Source organism: Perognathus longimembris, chromosome 28 (assembly GCF_023159225.1).
Source record: "Perognathus longimembris pacificus isolate PPM17 chromosome 28, ASM2315922v1, whole genome shotgun sequence".
NCBI lineage: Eukaryota > Metazoa > Chordata > Mammalia > Rodentia > Heteromyidae > Perognathus > Perognathus longimembris.
Window position 1 is genome coordinate 30,770,637 of NC_063188.1, and position 20,669 is coordinate 30,791,305.

A 20,669-nucleotide genomic window follows, 5' to 3' on the forward strand; every position below is an offset into this window, starting at 1 on the left:
ACTTATGCAGGGTTCTTAGTCATTAAAGAATCAGTGTTTTTCCCCTTGTTTTGTTTTTGACAAATAATCATATACATAATAATTGTATAAATTTGCAGGGTACAATGTGAAGCTTTGATGCATGTGTATGTATACTGTGTAGTAATCACATCAGGGTCTTTATCACCTCAAGCATTTATCTAGGAAATTTGCAATACAGAGTACATTGTCCTTATCTATAGTTCTCCTTCTGAGCAACAGAACCTCAGAACCTCTTGTTCCTATCCAAGTAGAACTTTTATCCACTTAGTAGCTTTTCCCCATTCTCCACCTTCCTCCTTACTCTTTCTCAAGGGGAGATCCTGCAATATTTGCTTTTTTAAATTTAGACAATACTTTATTTGTTTCTGTAATCATGCCCATGTAAATAAGACTTTACATATTTAATAGTGTGTTTACCCCTGAACAAATAGAAAAAGTTATGTTTAACATTTCTAGACCAATATGGCTTTTGATTTCTGTACAATGCCAACTCAACACAGTAAAGGGGGATACTTTTTTCCAAAGTTGACAGAACAGCTAAAGTCTCCAAAAAGTCAAATAATATATATATATATATATAATAGTATGCTATTCATCAATACCAGCAACAGCTTTTGTCTAGCTTATCATATAACATCCTTTTAACATCCTTTAACTCTAAAAGTCAGTCCACTGGACTCTGGCATTCTAGAAACATGTTAAATAACAAATGTCAGGACATGCATTATGGTGCATCTGTCATTCTAGAACTTGAGAAGCTGAGTCAGGAGAATAACAAGTTCAAAAACAGTTGGGGCTACATAGAAAATTCAAGACCATCCTGGGCTACATAGTAAGAATCTGTCTCAGAAGAACAAAAAGGGCCAGGAGCAGAGATTCCTACTTGGCCAAATGTATTACTGATAGGGAGAAACCAGTGCTATGTGACATATCTATCTCATTTACCTCTTACAATATTTCTTAACACAGGTTGCAGAAATACACAGTTAAGTGGCATGTTAATAGACATGAAAATGGAAGTATCCAGACACAGTTTAAAAGGTGTCCAAGTACAGAGCCTCTCTGTGTCCTTCCATCATAAATATGTGACATAGGGAGAGGTCTTTCCAAATACATTGGCTACACACATTCTTCCCCTTGTTATCATTCAATAATCTCTGCAGGATGGTGCGCTAGTGAACTGGAGTTCAAACTGTTGGCTCACTCCATTGTCCATTGTAACATTCCCCTCTCCATCCAAGAGGCCATAGCTTTGTCTCCTCCCTGAACTCAGGCCAAAATCTCAGGTGGGAAACCAAACACATGGGAAACAAGGAAAGAATCTAAAGGAAATGGCCAAGAGAGACTGCTGTTTTGTTAAGTCAACCAGGAGGGCAGAATGGTACTTTGCCACCTTGCTAGTGCTTCAACGCAACAGCTTCCTCTCCTGCATATCCCTGGGAACAGAACTCAACTTCGTTTCAACATAAACAGCAATTTTGTAGTGGTTGGAGCACCAGGAGACTGCAATTGTTCCTATCAAAGTGTTCAACAGGCTTGAACACCTGAATGCAAGGTGCCTTCTAGAAGGCCATGTTTTTTCACCAGGAATGTTTATGAAAGGCCTTGTTGAACGTTCAGAGTGATTATTAACAGTCCTGTTATCAACTGATATTTTGTTCCATTCACTTGCTCCGCAGGGACAATTGCCAAAAATGGACACCTGTTTTATACAAAACTATATCTTGAGGTGTCAGTTACGGAGAAGTAGTGTCATAATGGGGCTCTATTAGCAGTAATGTTACCTCAATTTTTCCTCTTATCTATTTTTTTCTCTGCACTGAGGCCTGACTCAGATTTATATTTTCACCTAAATGCTTCAGCTCAGGCAATTTTAATACTTATCAAAATATATCGTGCTTGGCCAGATTATCAGAAAGTTTCAGCTTTTAGTGAATAGGAAAGTGAGATTGTTTATATATCTGATGAAAAGTTTATATACCCAATTATTGTCATCCTTGTCCTTATGATTCTCCAGAGAGCTAACTGAATTCTACTACGTAAACAATGGAGAATGTTTTTTTATCCCCGCCCCATAGTTTGAAGGGAACGCTTTGTCCTTGCTGACAAGCACATGGCAACACTGTGATCTGAGCTCAGTATTTCCTACTGAGAGTATCTGGCTTTCATCTGCTGTAGAGAAAGGAAAGGGACTATCATTCTCAGATCACAGAAGTGGTGAGAGCAATGAGGGTGAAGAGGAAATATGCTAACTTCCAGTTCTGCGTTTCTCTCCAGAGGACCAGGCGCTCATTTCCAGATGCCTACTGAACCTACTTGACTGTTCCACAGGCCCTTCAAACACAAAATGTCTACAAGGAATTCTTTATCTCCATCTCTTCATCCCCAACCTATTTTTCCCCTTTCATTCCTCATCTCTAGAAATAACACCAGCCTGACTCCTAGGAATCATCCTGGGACGCTGCTTTTTCCTTATGAAACATCCAGTGTATATCACTCAGGCCTAACCATTCAATTTCATAAATAGCTCCTCAATCTATTGTGGATACACTGAACATACATGGATTTGAGTGCATATGAATATGTGCATGCATGTGTGTATATATATATATGCATGTGTGTGCACATGCACATAAACAAACCACTGTTTTGAATCAGGCCTAAATTATCTCTTTACATTATAATACAATAGCCTCTCACCAGCTTCTTTGCCTCTAGTCTTACTTCCCTTCTGAGCATTCTCCAAACCCTATGTGAAAGTTTCTTTATAAATACTAGTCTCATTCTGTCATCTCCTGCTTTCATGCCTACCCTTGTATTTCCGTCTTCTCTGGAAATGTAGTCTTTTTACAACAACATGCAGGGCCTTGGGAATCTGGCCCAGGCCTTTCTATCCTTTTACTTCTCTCCTCTATAGTCAGCATCTTCTATTTCCCAGCTGTGGAGAGCATCTCAGTTCGATAAATGAGTGTGTGGCACACCACTCTCTTTGCCTGGAATGCCCCTCCCCACATAGCTAGCGTGGGGACCTCTTCCCCAGCCTTCCAGTTCTGTCAGTGTTACTGGCTCTAAAGTCTTTTCTTACCCTCAGCTGTAGGCTTCTTCTGTTTCCCATGGCAGTCTTAACACATTTCTTTACAACATTTACGGTGGTGTTTAATCACTTTTGTTTGTCTCTCTCCAGATTGGGATTCCCATTTCAGTCATCATTGCACAAAGGTGATCAAAATGTCTACTGAATAACTGTGTGAAAGGATGAAGACCAGTAGTGAAGACCAGTAACAATCTTGTCTTTTTGTTAGTTTTTGTTAGGTTTGGGGTGTTTTTTTTTTGTATGTATATGTGCAGGCCCTGAGCCTTGAACTCAGGGTACAGTTGTTGTCTCTGAGCTTTTGTGCTCAAGGCTAATGTTCTAGCACTTGAGCCACAGCTCCATTTCTGGCTTTTTGCTCTTTATAAAAGTCTCACAGACTTTCCTGCTCAGCCTGGCTTTGAACAACAATCCTCAGAACTCAGATTATAGATGTGATCCACTGGTGCCAAGCATTGTTAGTTTTATCATAGAGATAATGATAGATGTACCCATGATTGTAAGAAACAGCCAGGTGCTAGTTGCTCATGCCAATAACCCTAGCTACTCAGGAGGGTAAAATATTTTGGATCAGGGTTCAAATCAGCCCAGGCAGAAAAATCTGGTAGACTCCATCTCCACAATAATGAACAAAAAGCCATTTTAGGGTCATGGCCCAAGTGGTAGAGTACCAGTTTTGAGTAAGCAAGCCAAGTGACAATGAAGCCCTGAGAGGGAAAAATAATAACAATACAAAGATAAACCTGTAAATTCTACCTAATGTTACCAGTGGTAACGCCTGTACAAGTATAATACAATATCACAACCAGGAAATGAGCATTGCTAAATCTCTTCATCTACCTCACCTTTACCAGTTAACATGCAAGCCATTTGAGACTATGTGAATGGGCCTGGAATAGTCCTATCTTTAATTGTTGATAATTTGCTTCTGCATCTTCTCATCTAGGATGACTGACATAATCTCCCCAGCCCTGTTACTCTGCTAATATACTTTGAGCTTGCTTTCAGCAAAAAAAATTTGGCCTTTCTGTGATCTCTCTCATTTTGTACTTGGACATTTTGGCTTGAGAGTAAAGCTCTTCATTGATCCCTATTATATTCCAATTTATTAGTTCTATCTCATTGCTCTAAGATATTGAATTCTTTCTGAATCTCAATCTTGTCATTATCATGCATCACATAAAAATCTGTGAAGCATGCCATGGATTCTCATTGAAAGCATTGATAAAACTGTCAGACAAGGGCTGGGGATATGGCCTAGTGGCAAGAGAGCTTGCCTCGTATACATGAGGCCCTGGGTTCGATTCCCCAGCACCACATATACAGAAAACGGCCAGAAGTGGCGCTGTGGCTCAAGTGGCAGAGTGCTAGCCTCGAGCAAAAAAGAAGCCAGGGACAGTGCTCAGGCCCTGAGTCCAAGGACCAGGACTGGCAAAAAAACAAAACAAAACAAAACTGTCAGACAAGTTTGATCTTTGTTGGGTGGACTTTTGAGCAGCTATAGAAATGATATATATGAAGATTCTTAATACACAAAAATGTACCTATATCTGATATGTGTTTTTTTTCCAGTACTGAAGTTAAAACTCAAGGCCTCAACTATGCTAAGCTCACTAGAAAAGATGAGATTTTCAGAAATTATCCAAAGGACTGAAGTTCCAGTTTTTGCTTTGCACTTTCCTTAGCTTTGTGATCTACTTATGCCTGGTGCAAGTTCTGCCTTAAACACCTGGTATAGATTTGTCTTCCATACATTTAATATAAGTCTTCTAGAATTCTTCCATCTGCTGTCTTTGTACCTTCTGGAGCTAGCAATATCCATATGTTTGTTTACTCACTGATAAATAAAATGAGATGGTTGTCTTCTCCAAAATAATTTCTTTTTAAATGAAAAAAATATTTTCTTTGGTATTAGAAGTCTAGTCTTCAACAAGACTTTCCATCCCTTTGATGATTTTTTGTAGATCAAGTAATGCCCCTCAGGTAGAGTAACTTTTTTCCTGTGAATGCAACAGCATCTCCAGCCCAGAAGACTTCCTACAGATGTTGTACTAGAAGATTCTTACCTATTTCACTTGTAAATCCCTTCTATTTGCCTGAATATGCCTTTCTTTTTCTTCCTTCCTTGTTTTTTTTTTTTGTTGTTGTTGTTCTTCCTATGCTTGTTTTCTTTCTGCAGTACTGGAGTTTGAACTCAGGTTTTATGATTGTTAGACAAATGCTCTGCCACTTGAACCACACTACACATCGTGTGTGTGTGTGTGTGTGTGTGTGTGTGTGCGTGTGTGTGCCCGTTGTTGAACTTGAACTCAGGGACTGAGCGCTGTCCCTGAGCTTTTTGCTTAAGGCTAGCACTCTACCACTTTGAGCCACAGCTTGACTTCCAACTTTTTGGTGATTAATTGGAGTCTCATGGACTTTCCTGCCCTGGCTGGCTTTGCACCACAATCCTCAGATCAGTTTATTTAGTAGCTAGGATTATAAGCAGGAGCCACTAGCACCCAGCCCAGACCATTTCCCTTTACTTTTCAGCTAGGGTCTCATGTGTTGTTGTGTTTTATTTTCCCTGCAAGCATGTGTCAAACACCAAGCTTGTTTTTTGATATTGGGTCTTGCTCAGTTTTGCCCTGATAACCTAGAACCAGAGCCTCACAATCTGTACCTTCCATGTAGCTTGGATTACAAGTGGGTACTACATGCTCAGCTTGTGAGCATGCCTTCAGCGGGCCAGCTTCTCCTAGTGAACTGGTCACACTGAAATTTTGTGCACACATCGAGAGCACTCTCACTACCAACAACCAAGACTGAAGAATGGTCTTTCCTATCACCCTTCTTTTTTCCTTCCTGTATAACGATATCCATAGAATCTCCTCAAAATAGAACATCACTACAGTTGAGGCAAGCTTTAAATGACCAGACTCTCAATTTTCGAGAATCTGTATACATCAGTGGAACAACTAGCAATAGATTCAACATAAAGCATTAACCATTACATTTTAGTTGTTGTAGATAAAATGGGTAAAGAAATATAATATTACACATTCAGGAAAATCACCAGCCCCTACCAACATGCTGATAACATTTGCCTTTTGTCATGCAATCAGTTAATCATTATTGAATGCCTGTGTGAATGCACTCAACTTGCTGATTCCTTCAACTGATGCTTTGGAATGCTTTTATATTCACTGTCTGCTTCTGCTTTTCAGAACCATATCCACCTCAGCTTTTGTCACCCAGATACCATGCTACCAGTTTGTACCATTTCTGGCCTCCCTCGTGCTCTGACTTCTGATAGCTAAAAGACACCACTTAAGTCTTCACTGAACCCTTCTAGTAGGACCAGGGTTTCTGAACCCCATATCTTCCCTGTTTTTTAGCTCTCTGCCAGGCTCAGTGACACATCATATTGTCTGGCCTGGAATGGTAGAGTCTTCTGGAAATTCAGATCCCATGATAGGTTTGACTTGTCATGTTTTCTGATTTTGAAGGCCTGCTTACACTCTCATCTCACAGATGATTGGAAAATGCTTCATCAATTGGAACTTACACCAAAGTAATAGCACATTTCTAGAATGGTGATTAACAGAGGCAGGGGATAGGGATCAGAGTAAGGGGAGAAATTGGCCAATTGGTATAATATTGCAGTTGGAAAAAAGCAAGAAGGTTGGCCAATGGGCACAATGTTGCAGTTGGATAGAAACAAGAGGTTTGGGTGTTCTATGGCACATAGGGAAACTAAGATTAAAGTACAATGCACTACACATTCCAAAATAGAAGAGAGTTTTGACTGTTCCTCCCCACAAAGAAATGCTAAGTTCTTCAGGAGATGAAGATAGAAATGACCTTGTTTAAATTACACAGTATACACATGTATCAAAGCTTTGTACGGTACCTCACCATTTCATACAATTATTATGTCAGTTAAAAAATAAAATCGAACAGGCAAAAAGAAGTTAGCTCAATTTTTTTGAAGTAGAAAATATCTTGGGCTTAGAATGTATGATACACAGGGCTTCATCTCCAGCACCACAAATAAACAAGGAAGAAAAAGAAAAACAATTTTCTTCCTTCTAGGTTATCTCAAAAGTTAAAATAGCATGGAAATTTCCTATGATGATGAGGTCAGGGCAAAGCATAGGCCCCATCCACATGAATTTACTCCACTGGGCAGCCTACAGACTTTACAAATATCAATGCCACTGGAAATTTCTTTAGTGGTTATGGAATTTTTCTTGACTAATACTTAACACATGTTCATTATTCTATTTAACCTATATGATTGAATACCTAATATACAATAGGTATATAGGAGTTTTATGTCTCTGTCTTCATTGATCTTACATTCTAGGGACTGGGATAGAAAATAAACACATACACAAAATTACTTAATAATATACTTTTAAGGAATTTTTAATGCTACAAAGTTAAACAAGACAATTGGATAGAAAATAAGTGATGGAGCTACTTTAAGCAGAGCAACCAAGAAAGGCCTCTCAGGAAGTGACATTTGAGCTGAGATATTAGTGATGATAAGAAACAACTGTGGAGACTCTCCAAGACATAGACTTTAAAAAATAAACTACTTAGAAAAAGCCAGAAGTGGTGCTGTAGCTCAAGTAGTAGAGCACAAAAGACTCAGGAACATTGGCCAGGCCCAGAGTTCAAGCCTCAGGACCAGCATAAGTAAAATAACATAATCCTATACCCCTCCAAATGAACCCAACCACAAATTCTGAAATATCTTAAAATACATTGGTCTTAGTGAGAACAGCACACTTTTTTGTGTTAAGATGTAGCTCAGGGGCTGGGAATGTGGCCTAGGTGGTAGAGTGCTTGACTAGCATGCATGAAGCCCTGGGTTCAATTGTCAGTACCACATAAACAGAAAGAGCTGGAAGTGGAACTGTGATTCAAGTAGTACAGTGCTAGCCTTGAACAAAAAGAAGCCATGGACAGTGCTCAAGCCCTGAGTTCAAGCCAGACTGGCCAAAAAAAAAAGATGTAGCTCAGTGTAAAATATTTGCCTAACCCAGAGTTCAATCTCCAATACCACATATAAAAATCCAGCATAAGAACAACACAGTTCAGACAAATTGAAAAACTGTACACTCTGTACCTCTTTTGTGTGCATAGGAAATGGCTGTTTTATGCTACCCAGAAGTGCCCTGCATTTTACAGCTATGTGAAGATTTTTTAAATATAAGGCAACAGAAGCCCTTGACACCAAGTGAATAAAATTGCAAAGTTACATTTCTGAGTGTGGAGACTTAAACAGTAAGCAATAATTGGCAAAGATATCTTAGACTGACTTACCCGGAGGTCGGGTCGATCTGGTTTTGAATGCTGACTACCTGAGTGTCCCTAAAGAAGTCATTCAATCTCTGTACTTCTGTTTCTTCATCAGGAATAATAAATTTTTATAAGGATCACATGCTAATACACATAAAAGTGCCTAATATGCTTATATAGAGTACATTTCCAATAATAATGCATATCATATTAGTAAAGCATCTAAGTATTCATTTAACAGTTCATGTAACAGATCTTGTCCTTTGGCCTTAGCACCATCTGAGTCCTGTGAGAACCATAAAAAGAACTCTCAGAAACTTGTGCATCAGGGTGTAGCTCAGTGACAGAACACAAGGTTAGCATGTCTGAGGCTCTAGGTTCCATTACCAGCACCAAAAAGAAAAAAAGATAGCTTTCCCTCACATTCACTCAGCTAACAAGTATCACAGCCGAGATTTCAACCCAGTACAGTATAACCCAAATTCCATATTCTTCCGTGCTGCATTTTCTGCCCCTGCATAATTAGAATGATAGTAGATCACAGTGTCTGAAGAATGAGAGGGTGGAAATAAGCTCTGCAAATGTTTAGGTTATGTGTAAGCTGAGAAAAGAGTGATGGTATTCCAGGTAGAAGAGCAAAGGGTGAGACATGGAAACAAGAACAAAGTGACCTAGTTATCAGTTTTACTAGGGACAAGATCAAAATAATGTAAGCTCATCAGTATACATGTTGCAAATTACAGATGGCCTCATGTTTGCCCTCTTTTCTTGCTTTTCTGATAGGACTAATTAACCAGCTCTTTGATCTCTTTCAGGCTCTTTGAAACCCTTCAGTCACTCTTCTGGTCTGTATTTGGCCTTTTAAATCTCTATGTCACCAACGTGAAAGCCAGACATGAGTTCACTGAGTTTGTTGGAGCTACCATGTTTGGGACGTACAATGTCATCTCCCTGGTAGTGCTGTTGAACATGCTGATTGCTATGATGAACAACTCCTACCAGCTTATTGCTGTGAGTACAAGGGCCTTACTTGGGTCTCAGGAATGGTTACAGTGCCACAGAACCCATGGCAAGCTCAGTAAAATGAAATAATCTGCCTCAGTTAACATACGTTAGCTTTTTTTCTTTATTGTCAAAGTGAAGTACAGCAGGGTTACAGTTTCGTATGACAGTTCTTTTTTTTTATTTATGTCAGGATGATGTACAGAGTGGATACAGTTACATGCATAAGGTAGTGAATACATATACATTTCTTGTCATACCTGTTTCCCCTTCTTCATTTTTCTCCCTCTCTCTCCCCCCCCATACATTAGCTTTTTCAGTTGTTAGATTGGCTTATTTCTTTCCAAGACAATTCTGATTGGTGTCTTAGTCTACTAAATCTTAGTAACATATGCAGGGTGGTTAATGGCTAATTAATGACTTCCTTGCCATCTGTTGCAAATACTTTTGAAATTTTGAGGCTTAGTTTCAATTTTTGTCTTAGTTTAAAAAAGTGAAAAGAGTACAGCTGGCTACACAAATTGGCACCACACTAATCTCCAAGATGTTGGTTAATTGGAGATAAGCTTCTCACAGGCTTTCTCGCCCTGGGCTGGCTTTGACCAGTGATCCTCAATCTCAGCCTCCTGAGTAGCTAAGATTACAGATATGGACTATTGGTGGCTGGCACATTCAGCTAATCTTAATCTCCAGGAAGAACATAGAATAATCCAAATATCCTACTAACCAAATTGGGAATTTCATTAACGCAGATGGCCTTTGTTCAGAAAAAGAGAGGCTATTTCTTTTGATAAATCATAGGTACATAATATCACTCCATTATGATAGGATCTTAGAATCACTTGTTGATTTTTGTTTTGAGACAAGGTCTTTTTGTTTAGGTCAGATTGGCCTTGAAGTCACTATGTAGCTCAAACTGGCCTGGGACTTGCAATTCTCCAGCCTCTTCCGCCTGTCCGCCTGAGTGCTGGGATTGCAAGTGTGAGTTATCATGCCTGACCCTCATTGCTGATTTTCTTTTCTTTTTTTTTTTTTTTGCCAGTCCTGGGGCTTGAACTCAGGGCCTGAGCACTCTCCCTGGCTTCTTTTGGCTCAAGGTTAGCACTCTTCCATTTGAGCCACAGCGCCACTTCTGGCCTTTTCTATATATGTGATGCTGAAGAATCAACCCTAGGGCTTCATGTATACAAGGAAAGCACTCTTGCCACTAGGCCATATTCCCAGCCCTCATTGCTGATTTTTAAAACATTATATTACCTTCAATCAGTATTTTTATTACTCTAGACTAAAAATAGTGAAGGCAGTGGATATGGCCCAACCCTGTTTCTTGCTATGGAAGTAAAAATCTAATAGTTGCTTAATTTCTCATAATTGGCCCATCATTTCTAGAAATTGAGTGTTGACCAAAGAGTTTTCGTGATCCAATACCAAGTTTAGTTAGCTATCACTAGATTTGGAGGGCTAGATTTTAAGATAAAACATTGCCCTCTGGGGATCAAGATGTTGTTGAAAACTGTTGCTTTAGTGCACATATTATCTTCCCATGTGCTGTTTCTCAAATTTACTTTGTCATTAAGGAGTAATTTAGCATATAGAAGAAAATCAAGAGTAGTACTGATCAAGATGCTTTGTATTCATCAATTGACATAATTAAGTGAAAACAAAGAGAAAAATGATCAAATTATTATATATGCTGCATCGGCATATATGTTTGTGGCATGTATATACCCGTAAACACATGTTGTCTGCATTTCTTAGATAGTATTGGTAATAGTGAACATCTGTGATCTATTGTGTGATAAGGACAAAAACCAACACAAACCAACCAACAAGAAATGGGTATAGGTTGCAATGGGAGTGTTTTGAGTTCTCTATTTGGTATTACTATCTACCTATAAATGGCAATGGAATCTATTCTTACAGGTGGCTCTATAGTTAGGATCTGAAATGTCCCCAAAGGCCTATGTGTTAAAGGCTTGATTGAACCTATTGTAAAGTTGTGGAACCTTTAGTAGCTGAAGAATATTGAAAAGGAGCTAGGTCTTTGGAAGCATGGCCTCAAAGGAAATTGTGGGATCCGTATCCTTTCCTCTTTGTCTTGTTGTTTCCTGGGTATCATGAGGTAAACAGTTCTCTTCTGACATACGTTACCACCAAGTTAACTGCTCCACCACAGGCCCAAATAACAGATTAGACCAAGTGACGTAGGACTGAAACCATTGAAATCACAAGCCAAAATAAACCTTTCCTGCTGGGCACTGGTGGCTCACATTCATAATCCTAGCTACTCCAGAGGCTGAGATCTGAGGATAAATGTGTGAAGTCAGCCCAGGCAGCAAAGTCCGTGAGACTCTTATCTCCAATAAAATCTACTCACTTTGGTTCTATCACTTATAATGGGAAGAACATGGATTACTTACTTCCTGTGGCCTCTTTTTCTTCATCCAAAAAGTGAATGAATAAGAATTGGTCATCTTTAATATTCTAGCAAGTTCTATCAGTCTCTGTGCCTGTACATGAATGAAATAGGCTTATAACATCCTTCCTAGCTCTGGAATTCTGTTCATCTGTTGTTCTTGAAATATAATAGAATTCAGGTTTTATTTGCTCTTCCCTCTCATCCCCCATCTCACTTCCTCCTTCCCTCCTCCTTCTCTTCTTCCCTTCCCTCCTCTTCTCTCATTCAAACCCAACTAGACCAAGAATTGGGAAAATATCTATGCTCACTTCTAGTGTGTCTTCTGTAGGATAGAGTGAGGGTAGGCATGGGACCTGAGGGGTTGATTTCTCTGCCCCCTTAGCTGGTATCACACTCCACTCTGCCAAAAAAAATGGCAATATTTGTGCTAAGGTAGTTTTCTCACTAAGTATCTGGAAGTCAACTTTTTTTTCCCAGTCCTGGGGCTTGAATTCAGGGCCTGGGCACTGTCCTTGAGCTTCTCTTGCTCAAGCACTCTACCTCCTGAGCCACAGCACCACTTCTGGCTTTTGCTGTTTATGTGGTGCTGAGGAATCGAACCCAGGGCTTTGTGCATGCTAGGCAAGCACTCTACCGCTAAGCCACATTCCCAGTCCCTGGAAGCCAACTTTTTTCTAGGGATAGTAGAAGAGGGAAAGATTTTCTTGTCACAGGATAAAGGAGTCTGTCCCACTGAGTTCAGTGATATTTTCAAGGAAGGGTGTGAATGGTTAACACCAGTTTTTCTTTTACCACATGCTAGAAGGTAGTTTTGTTTTCATACCATCTATGGCTACATCTGAAGAAAATACCTAGCTCCTCTCCCCCACCACGGGGAGAAGGAATCAATTAGATGACTTGAGTGGGAGCTATTCCATCAAATACACCTGAGATCATCATCAACCGTTCTGAATTCCTGCTGCTTTGAGATTCTCTGGGCATGGATAGGTATCATGTGGAAATAGGTCTGGTTTGATACTGGTCTGATTACACAAATACCTGGATCGGCTTGAGTGGTAAGGACCATTAAGTAGTTTTAATTTCATCTTTCTACTTCAGCATTGAATATAATTCTTAGAAGGACTCTCATGTTGTGTAGGGGAGGCTACAGAAATAGCAACCACTGCAGGTCAATTTCTTTTGCTTCAAAAGTCATCACAGCCGACCGACTAGGTTGAGATTCAGCATACTGCACTCTGAATCTAGCCCATGTACATTCCAGCTCAGAGTCCCAGAACCCTAGCTAATGTCAATCTGATGAATAATTGATCAACAATTCATATAATATTTAGAGATATGGTAATCTAGTTCCAGAAATCTGTAGCAATTTGTATTTCTCGGCCAGAGGAGACTCCACATGGGTGATATACAAAGTCATCCTCAAGACTGAGTGAAGTAGAGATCACTCCATGTCTGTCCTATGGGTTTCCCATTAGCATTAACAGGTGAAGCTGGCCATGCTATGTTACTGGTATTTTTAATGAACAATGAATTACTCTTTCCTTTGTCTTCATAGCACTCTTAAGCTCCTTTATTAGCAGCTGCTTAATCTGTACACTTTTTCAACACAGCCTCCTTGTCACTATTGTTCTTTTTTTTTTTTTGCACAGACAGTGTTGGGATATTTATTTTTTTTTCTCAAATTTTTATTATCAAACTGACGTACAGAGAGGTTACAGTATCATACGTTGGGCATTGGATACATTTCTTGTACTGTTTGTTGCCTTGTCCCTCATGCCCCCCTCCCTCCCCCCCTTTCCCTCCTCCCCCCTGGTGTTCAGTTCACTTACACCAAACAGTTTTGCAAGTATTGCTTTTGTAGTTATTTCTCTTTTTTTACCCTGTGTCTCTCGAATTTGGTATTCCCTTTGAATTTCCTACTTCCAATACCAGTCACTATTGTTCTTGATAAACATGCCCATGTCCCATCGAGAAGCTTCTCCTGATCCTGTTTCCATAAGATTCAATCATTGCAAAATATTCAATAGGAGAGTTGAGCAAGTCCCCAAAGTTTATCTTAGGTCCTATTCCTTCCTTCAAACCCACCCACCAAGCATTGGGTTCATGATGATCGGTGACCATGCCTCATTCAATAAGTTAATAAGAACTCTATTTAGGGCAAAAAGAACCCTTATTTTTTTGTTGGCTGCTATGTAATGTTCAGTCTAATGTTGTCAATAAGTAAACAACATGTGCCTCACTGAGCCAGAGCTGCTTGATGGCCGGTGGAGAGCCTAAATCCATAGGATTCGTTGTCTCCCTTAGGGTGGCAGCATGTGGAGGTTCAGATGATGAATAGACTCTCCCACTGCAGAAGACGGCCATGCAAATGAAGACATTCATCTAAACAAACCTGGCACTGCAAAAATAGCAGACAAGGATAGGGAGAGCTGTTGCACACCACTGAAGTGCCAAAGAAGGCAGGTGGTCTCCCCACCCACCTCCAGTCATCTAGGGACAATCTCTGAATCGCAAAGCGCAGAGAAAAAGGCAGTATTTCACAAACGGCACTAAGGTTTTGAATCCTCTAACCAGGTTTCAGAAGCAACTGCTACACATTAATATATCTTCCCAGTTGTGAAGATATTAGATATATTTCCACATCCATTAGTAAATAGCTGCTGCTCCAGCTGTTCCCTGTGGGACATCCTTGCACCCCTCCATGATTCCAGTATGTAGCGGATAACATCTGGAATGGCAGAGTATCTGGGAGCCTGCTCCAGTGTTACATCTAGTGTATAGTCTGAATAGTTTCTTAGTCTGAATATCTTTGTAGTAGGGCCTCATAGTCCACTATAAAGACTTTGAATTCTACTGTGAGGGAGATAGAGAACCATATGAGAGTTTGGAGCAGAAGAGATGTATGATCTAGTTTATATGTTAGTAAAATTTCTGTGCCTAATAGAAAATATACTCAAGGGCAATAGGGACAAAGACAGAAGGACCATTTATGAGACCACTGCCTATAGCAAATATGAGCTGATACTAGTATAGGCAAAAGTGGTTTTGAGAATAGTGGTCAGGATTTGGCTCTATTTTGAGGATATAACCAAGATCAGATATGGATCAAAGACAATAGTCAAAGATGACAATAAGTTTTGCTTTGCCTAACTAACTAGAAAGGTATTGTTAACACATTAGTGAGATGGGGAGGAGTGGGAAAAGAGTGCAAATCACAAACTGAATTTTAGACAGTAGCATTGGAGAGGCCTGTTCAAAATCAGCAGGCATCCCTTCCCTTCTTGGCCCAGCTTTTGCAGGGTGGCCTATCTTGTCTCTAGCTCCTGCCAAAGAGTCCAGTCTCTGGGTTCTGTAATCACTACCTCTTCTTTGCTAACTACTGTAGGGATAGCAGAGGCTTCCTGTTGTTGCTCAATTATGAGTTGACTCCATACCACCCATTCAGCTTCTCAGTGTTTCCATCTCCTGTGAATCCCGTTTCTGTATCAAATCTTCAAGATTTGAAAAGACTCGGTGATGTCTGTCTTGTTTGCTGTACCATCAACATGTTCCTTTTTGACTGGATTGTTATGAGTCAGATTTAGGAAGTGTATGTTTTACCTGAGCCTTGAAGGATGGGTCCAATTTGGAGATAGATGTGCAATTGCAAGGGGGTTAGCTCTTATTTCTGGCAAGGAAATTGCTTACAAGCCACAGAAGTTGCCTTCCTTCTTCTTATCTTATAATTCTCCATGCAATTCTTTCAAATGGGAATAAAGTCCTATTTTCTCCAAGAGGAAGTACTCTGGAGCCAGGAAGAGAAACATGTAGATGACTAATGCCTATAGGAGCTGCATCAAAGGTCCACATTCTGCCTGTAGAAAAAGAATAAAAGTACATAATGTCTGATATTATAGATTCACATTCTCAATCTGGGCCCACATGTCTATGTGGCTCAGTGCCCTGAGCTAACTGGACAAATCCCATGCCTTCATCTTTACTTCAAGCTAAAGACTTAGAGCTTCTCTGAGGTGTAGAAATTCTTTAATTAGAATATAATGAATAAGAATACCTTGTATTTAGAAAAGACCTTATTAGAAACAGTGAATTAAATTGTTGCTATCTGTTACTAAAACCATTAATAACTAACATTTCAAGCTGAGCACTTATGTACCACACACTACAATGGACCTATACAGTACAAATAACCTCGTTAAATCCTGACAATAACCTTCTAAGGAAAGCACTATGATTAGTTTTATTTTATAGGTGAGGAAATCGAGGCTCAAAAATTAAGGTGACTTCCTCGTGGTACATTCTTTTTCCTGTTTTATTTTTGAGATACATATATATATAATTGCACATATTAAGGAAGTTAAATATGCTATTTAACTACATATGCAGCATGCACTAATCAAATCTACCTCCCTTTACCCATCCTCTCTCCCACCTTTCCTAACTCTAGCAATCACTGTCTTCCATTTAGGTCAACCTTTTAAATCATAGTAATTTTTTAGTGGTACTGCAATTTGAACTCTGGGTCTCACACTTACTAAGGATGTGCTCATCCATTACAACTACACTTCTAGCTCCAGGTCAAATTTTTAGAGCTTCTACTTATAAGAGGGAGTATGTGGTACCTGTATTTCTGCTTTATTTTACCTAACATAATGTCCTCTAGTTCCATCCATTTTGCTGCAAATTGCAGGATTAATTTTCTTGATGATTATATATGTATATACGTGTGTTTATACTTTATTTATCCACTGATACACAGCCTAGGGTGATTCTGTGTCTTAGATATTGTGAACAATGCTGCAGGCATCTTTAGTATGCTAATCTTATCTCTTTTAGACATATACCCAGAAGTGGGATAGCTGGATCATGATTGATCTATTTTGTTTTCCTTGAGGAACCTCCATACTCTTCTCTATAATGTTTCCATTAATTTTTCTTCTAATATCAATGTGTGAGAATTCTTTATTCTTCACATTCCCAGCAGAAATTGCTATTTTTTAAAACACAGCCCAAGGCAATCTCTTGATAAGTTCTTCTGTTCTCAAAGTGATAAGAATATCCTATCTCCTCCCTTCTTGCCTAGAGCTCAAATCCAAAGCTCAGCCCTAATCATCCTCCTTGGATTTCTCAGGATCTACCCTTCTATTTGGTTTACTGACTCTGAATTCTAACTGTCCCTTGGATTCTAAACAAAGGGATCCTCTAATAAGCCTTTCTCTTGGTTGAACAGATTTCGTGCCCTATTTCCTAAACTGAGATGCCGACCATCATGTACACCCACCCACTAGCTCGTTTTCTCCTTTAGTTTGTCTACTAGACTTCAGTCATTTTCTCCTTCAGTTTGTCTACTAGACTTCAGTCGTTTTTTCCTTCAGTTTGTCTACTAGACTTCAGCCACTCAGCCTTGTCACTAATTCTGCCAGCCTTTCCAAATGAACAGAGCCAATAGGTCTGACACCAAGCTCATATGCATGACAAAAACTCCTCATTCATCTGGGTACTGTTGGTTCACACCTGTAATCCTAGTTACTCTGAAGGCTGAGATTTGAGGATTGCTGTTTGAAGCCAACCCAGGCAGGAAAGTCCATGAGATTCTTATCTCCAATTAACCACCAAACGCTGGAAGTGGGGCTGTGGCTCAAGTGGTAGAGTGATATCCTTGAGTAAAAGAACCTCAAGGACAGTGCCCAGGACCTGAGTTTAAGCTCGAGGACTGGCAACACACACACACACACACACACACACACACACACACACACACACACACACACACACGCTCATTCAACTTATATTTGATAGATTTCAATCCTTTTCTTTCCCAAACAGCTCTTCTATAACTAAAACCTCTTTTGACATTCTACCCACGTTGGCAATGGACTGGACAACGTCCACCTTCATGAAAGGAAGATGAAGTATTTTCTCTGTGTAATGATGCAAGGAGCTTTAGAGGCTGACTTTCACAGACCTGGCACTAGCTTAGCTCTCCCCCTAGTGGTCTGACACAGGAACATATTTCTTAGTCATTCAGCATCAGGCTTCCTGATTTGTCAGCAAGCTGAGTGAGAACTGTTGGGAACCAGAGCATTTCACTTCAATGTTCTCATAGGGTATTCTAGAAGATCTGTTCTGAGTAACCCTCTGATCCCTGCTGTTGACTGCTAAAGACTTCAGTAAGCAAGAAACATACAAAGTGGTAATGAAAAGAGAATGCTTTAAAGATGTGGATTTGGTTTCTGTGAACTATCGGGCAACCAATAGCTGATGACTGTGCTGTTCTTCTGTATCCCAGATTTCACCTGTCCTGGGTGTGTTCACTAAGACTATCAATAGTTGTCATAAAAACTCGACCTATATGTCTATATGTCTTTGGCAGAGCAATAGGGACACAGAAATGGAGGGACAAGGGTAAACAAATGCAGCAATGGTATTTACTAGACACTATGTTGAAAATGAGCTATATGATTTGTGGGTGGAGACTGGAGGGAAAAACTGGGATAGAGCAAGGGAAGGGGAAACATTGTCCAAAAGGAAATGTATTCCTTGCCAGATTTATATAATTGTTACCCCTCTGTTCCTAGTATTTTCAAATAAAAAAAACTCTCTTTCTTCTTCAATAAGTCCAATAAAAATAGGACTGACAGGATAGGTCCAAAGCCTAGAAAATACCTGTCTCATTTACTGACTGGGAGCCTTTACACTTTCATTCATCCACTTAACTAAAAATTATCTCTTGAATGAAAATCAATGGATTTAACAAATATTTATTAAGGTACCACCAGCTCTGTTACATTCCAGAAACCAGGGATACAGTATATGATAGACAAACAAGACTGACTTGATCCCCATTCTCACGAGTCTACAATGACAAAACTACAATTTCCAACTCCATTATCTCATTTCTTTCTTTGCCTTAAGACTGACCATAACCCTTTATTTTGGAGGGAGTTTCCTGGACTCCTTTGATAATCTCATGAATATTAATAAGCTTCATGAATATTAAAAGTTTCAGAGGGCATACAGAGAGTACACACACACACACATACACACACACATACACACACGTCTTCCCACTGACATTGAGAGAATTTATCACTTTAATTTTCTTCCCTGTTATGATGCAAATGTTATTCGATCAGTTTGTGAGTCACTTAGGACAACAGAATATATACAAATTAATTCCTTACTTAGGTCAGGTTTCCATATGGGGCCATGCAATGGAAGGGTCCACGAGGAAAGTGTACCTGAGGTCTGGGGAGAGAACACCAACAAGAAAGAGACTGGAAGCACTGAAGAAGAATGTTATCAAAGGACCAGGTCAGGTCTACACAACAGCCAATGATGCATGTAGGTGCTACATAAAGTAACAATGACCAATGAATATTCTAGAAATAAAAATGACTATACTTGTATTTCAAAACGAATTTAGAGCTCAGACTTGGAAAGAATTCTTATATGTAGAATAATAGTCCTTTCTAAGATTGCTCTTTGGATACCCTATTTAGTTAGAAGATACAAACAATAATACTTGTGGATGAGTCAAACATCCATAGCCCAAAGGTGATTATTGGGGAGTAAGATTCTAATGATTAGATCATTCTAATAACACAAATATTCTTGAATTATGGAACTGCTTGAGAGTTTATATTACTTATGTTTTGTAGTTTTTTGAGACAAGGTCTGGATCTGTAGCTCAGGCTAGATTAAAATGCATACTCCTGCCTCGCTTCCCATGGGCTGAGATAATAGTCATATACCACCATGCTTGGCTTCCGCTTGAAGTTTGAAAACTAAATGTGAGTTCTCAGTCATTGATATTAACTAGGGTTCTTCCAAGTAGTTGTAGAACCTGGCATGCCTGTAATCCCAGCTCTTTGGGTGTTGAGTCAGGTGAATAATGAATTAATTGACAGTTTATCATGAGTTCCAGGCCAGTGTAGGCCCAGTGAGATTGTCAAAATAAATTTATTGAAAAACTACAAACAGTAATAACAAGGTAAAGAAGGCCTCTATCTTCTGTGTTCACTGTAGTCTCTGTCATAGCCCCATTCAATACAAGAGGTAGAACAGGCCAGGAGGTGTGTTTTAGCTATAACACAGAAGTCAAAAGACACAGTGGATCATCGAAGGTTACAACAGACTACATTATCTACCTTTTACTTGAGCCCTGACAGCAGAGTCCACATTATCCTAGCTTCATGGTAAATCTGTTGCTGTTTAAAAGAGGAAAGAGAGAACATCTAACTCAAAATAAGGAGGAAATTATCTTCCTCCCCAACCCCATGAGTGTGTGTGTGTGTGTGTGTGTGTGTGTGTGTCCTCCACATATTAGGCAGCTCTCTAGTATTGAGCTGCGTCCTCAGTGCTCTTTCTTTTCACCTTTGTTTTCTTACAGGATTTTGCTTGTTCTCTCTTCTCCTTCACAGTTTTCCCTGTGTAATTCAATTTAGGGAATGTCTGGCCCTATAAAATTGTGAGCTAAGCATACTTGATGATAAATTTATGTATCTCAAAATCCTTTCTGTGAAATTGTGGCATATTACAAATCTCCCATGTTAGAAGAAAAGAAAGTATTGTCGGCCTTATTAAAGAAGGTTGAATGAATGGGACTTGGAACCTTCTCAACTAATTCCACCCATGTTCCTAATGGCTTTGCTGTAAAGAGTTCTGCAAGTTCTCGGAAGTTTCCATCATCTAAGGAATCCTCTAAGGCATTATGTCACAAGATTTTCCTCAGTACTTTATTTCATACATTTTACACAGGCAAACGGATCAACTCAGACACTTTTATGCTGAAGTTCCTCCATCCTGAACTAGAACACATGTTTTGGCATATAGGAGACTCAATATCCA

At 39.5% G+C, this 20,669-nt stretch overlaps 1 protein-coding gene across 1 annotated transcript in view; it reads left to right on the forward strand.

Moving 5' to 3' along the window:
• Positions 1–20,669, forward strand: part of Trpc5 (transient receptor potential cation channel subfamily C member 5) — a 139,263-nt gene that overhangs the window by 107,207 nt on the left and 11,387 nt on the right. The window contains exon 6 of the mRNA XM_048336121.1: positions 9,217–9,412. Coding sequence (XP_048192078.1) covers positions 9,217–9,412 — 196 coding nt within the window. The remainder of the gene's footprint in view (positions 1–9,216; positions 9,413–20,669) is intronic.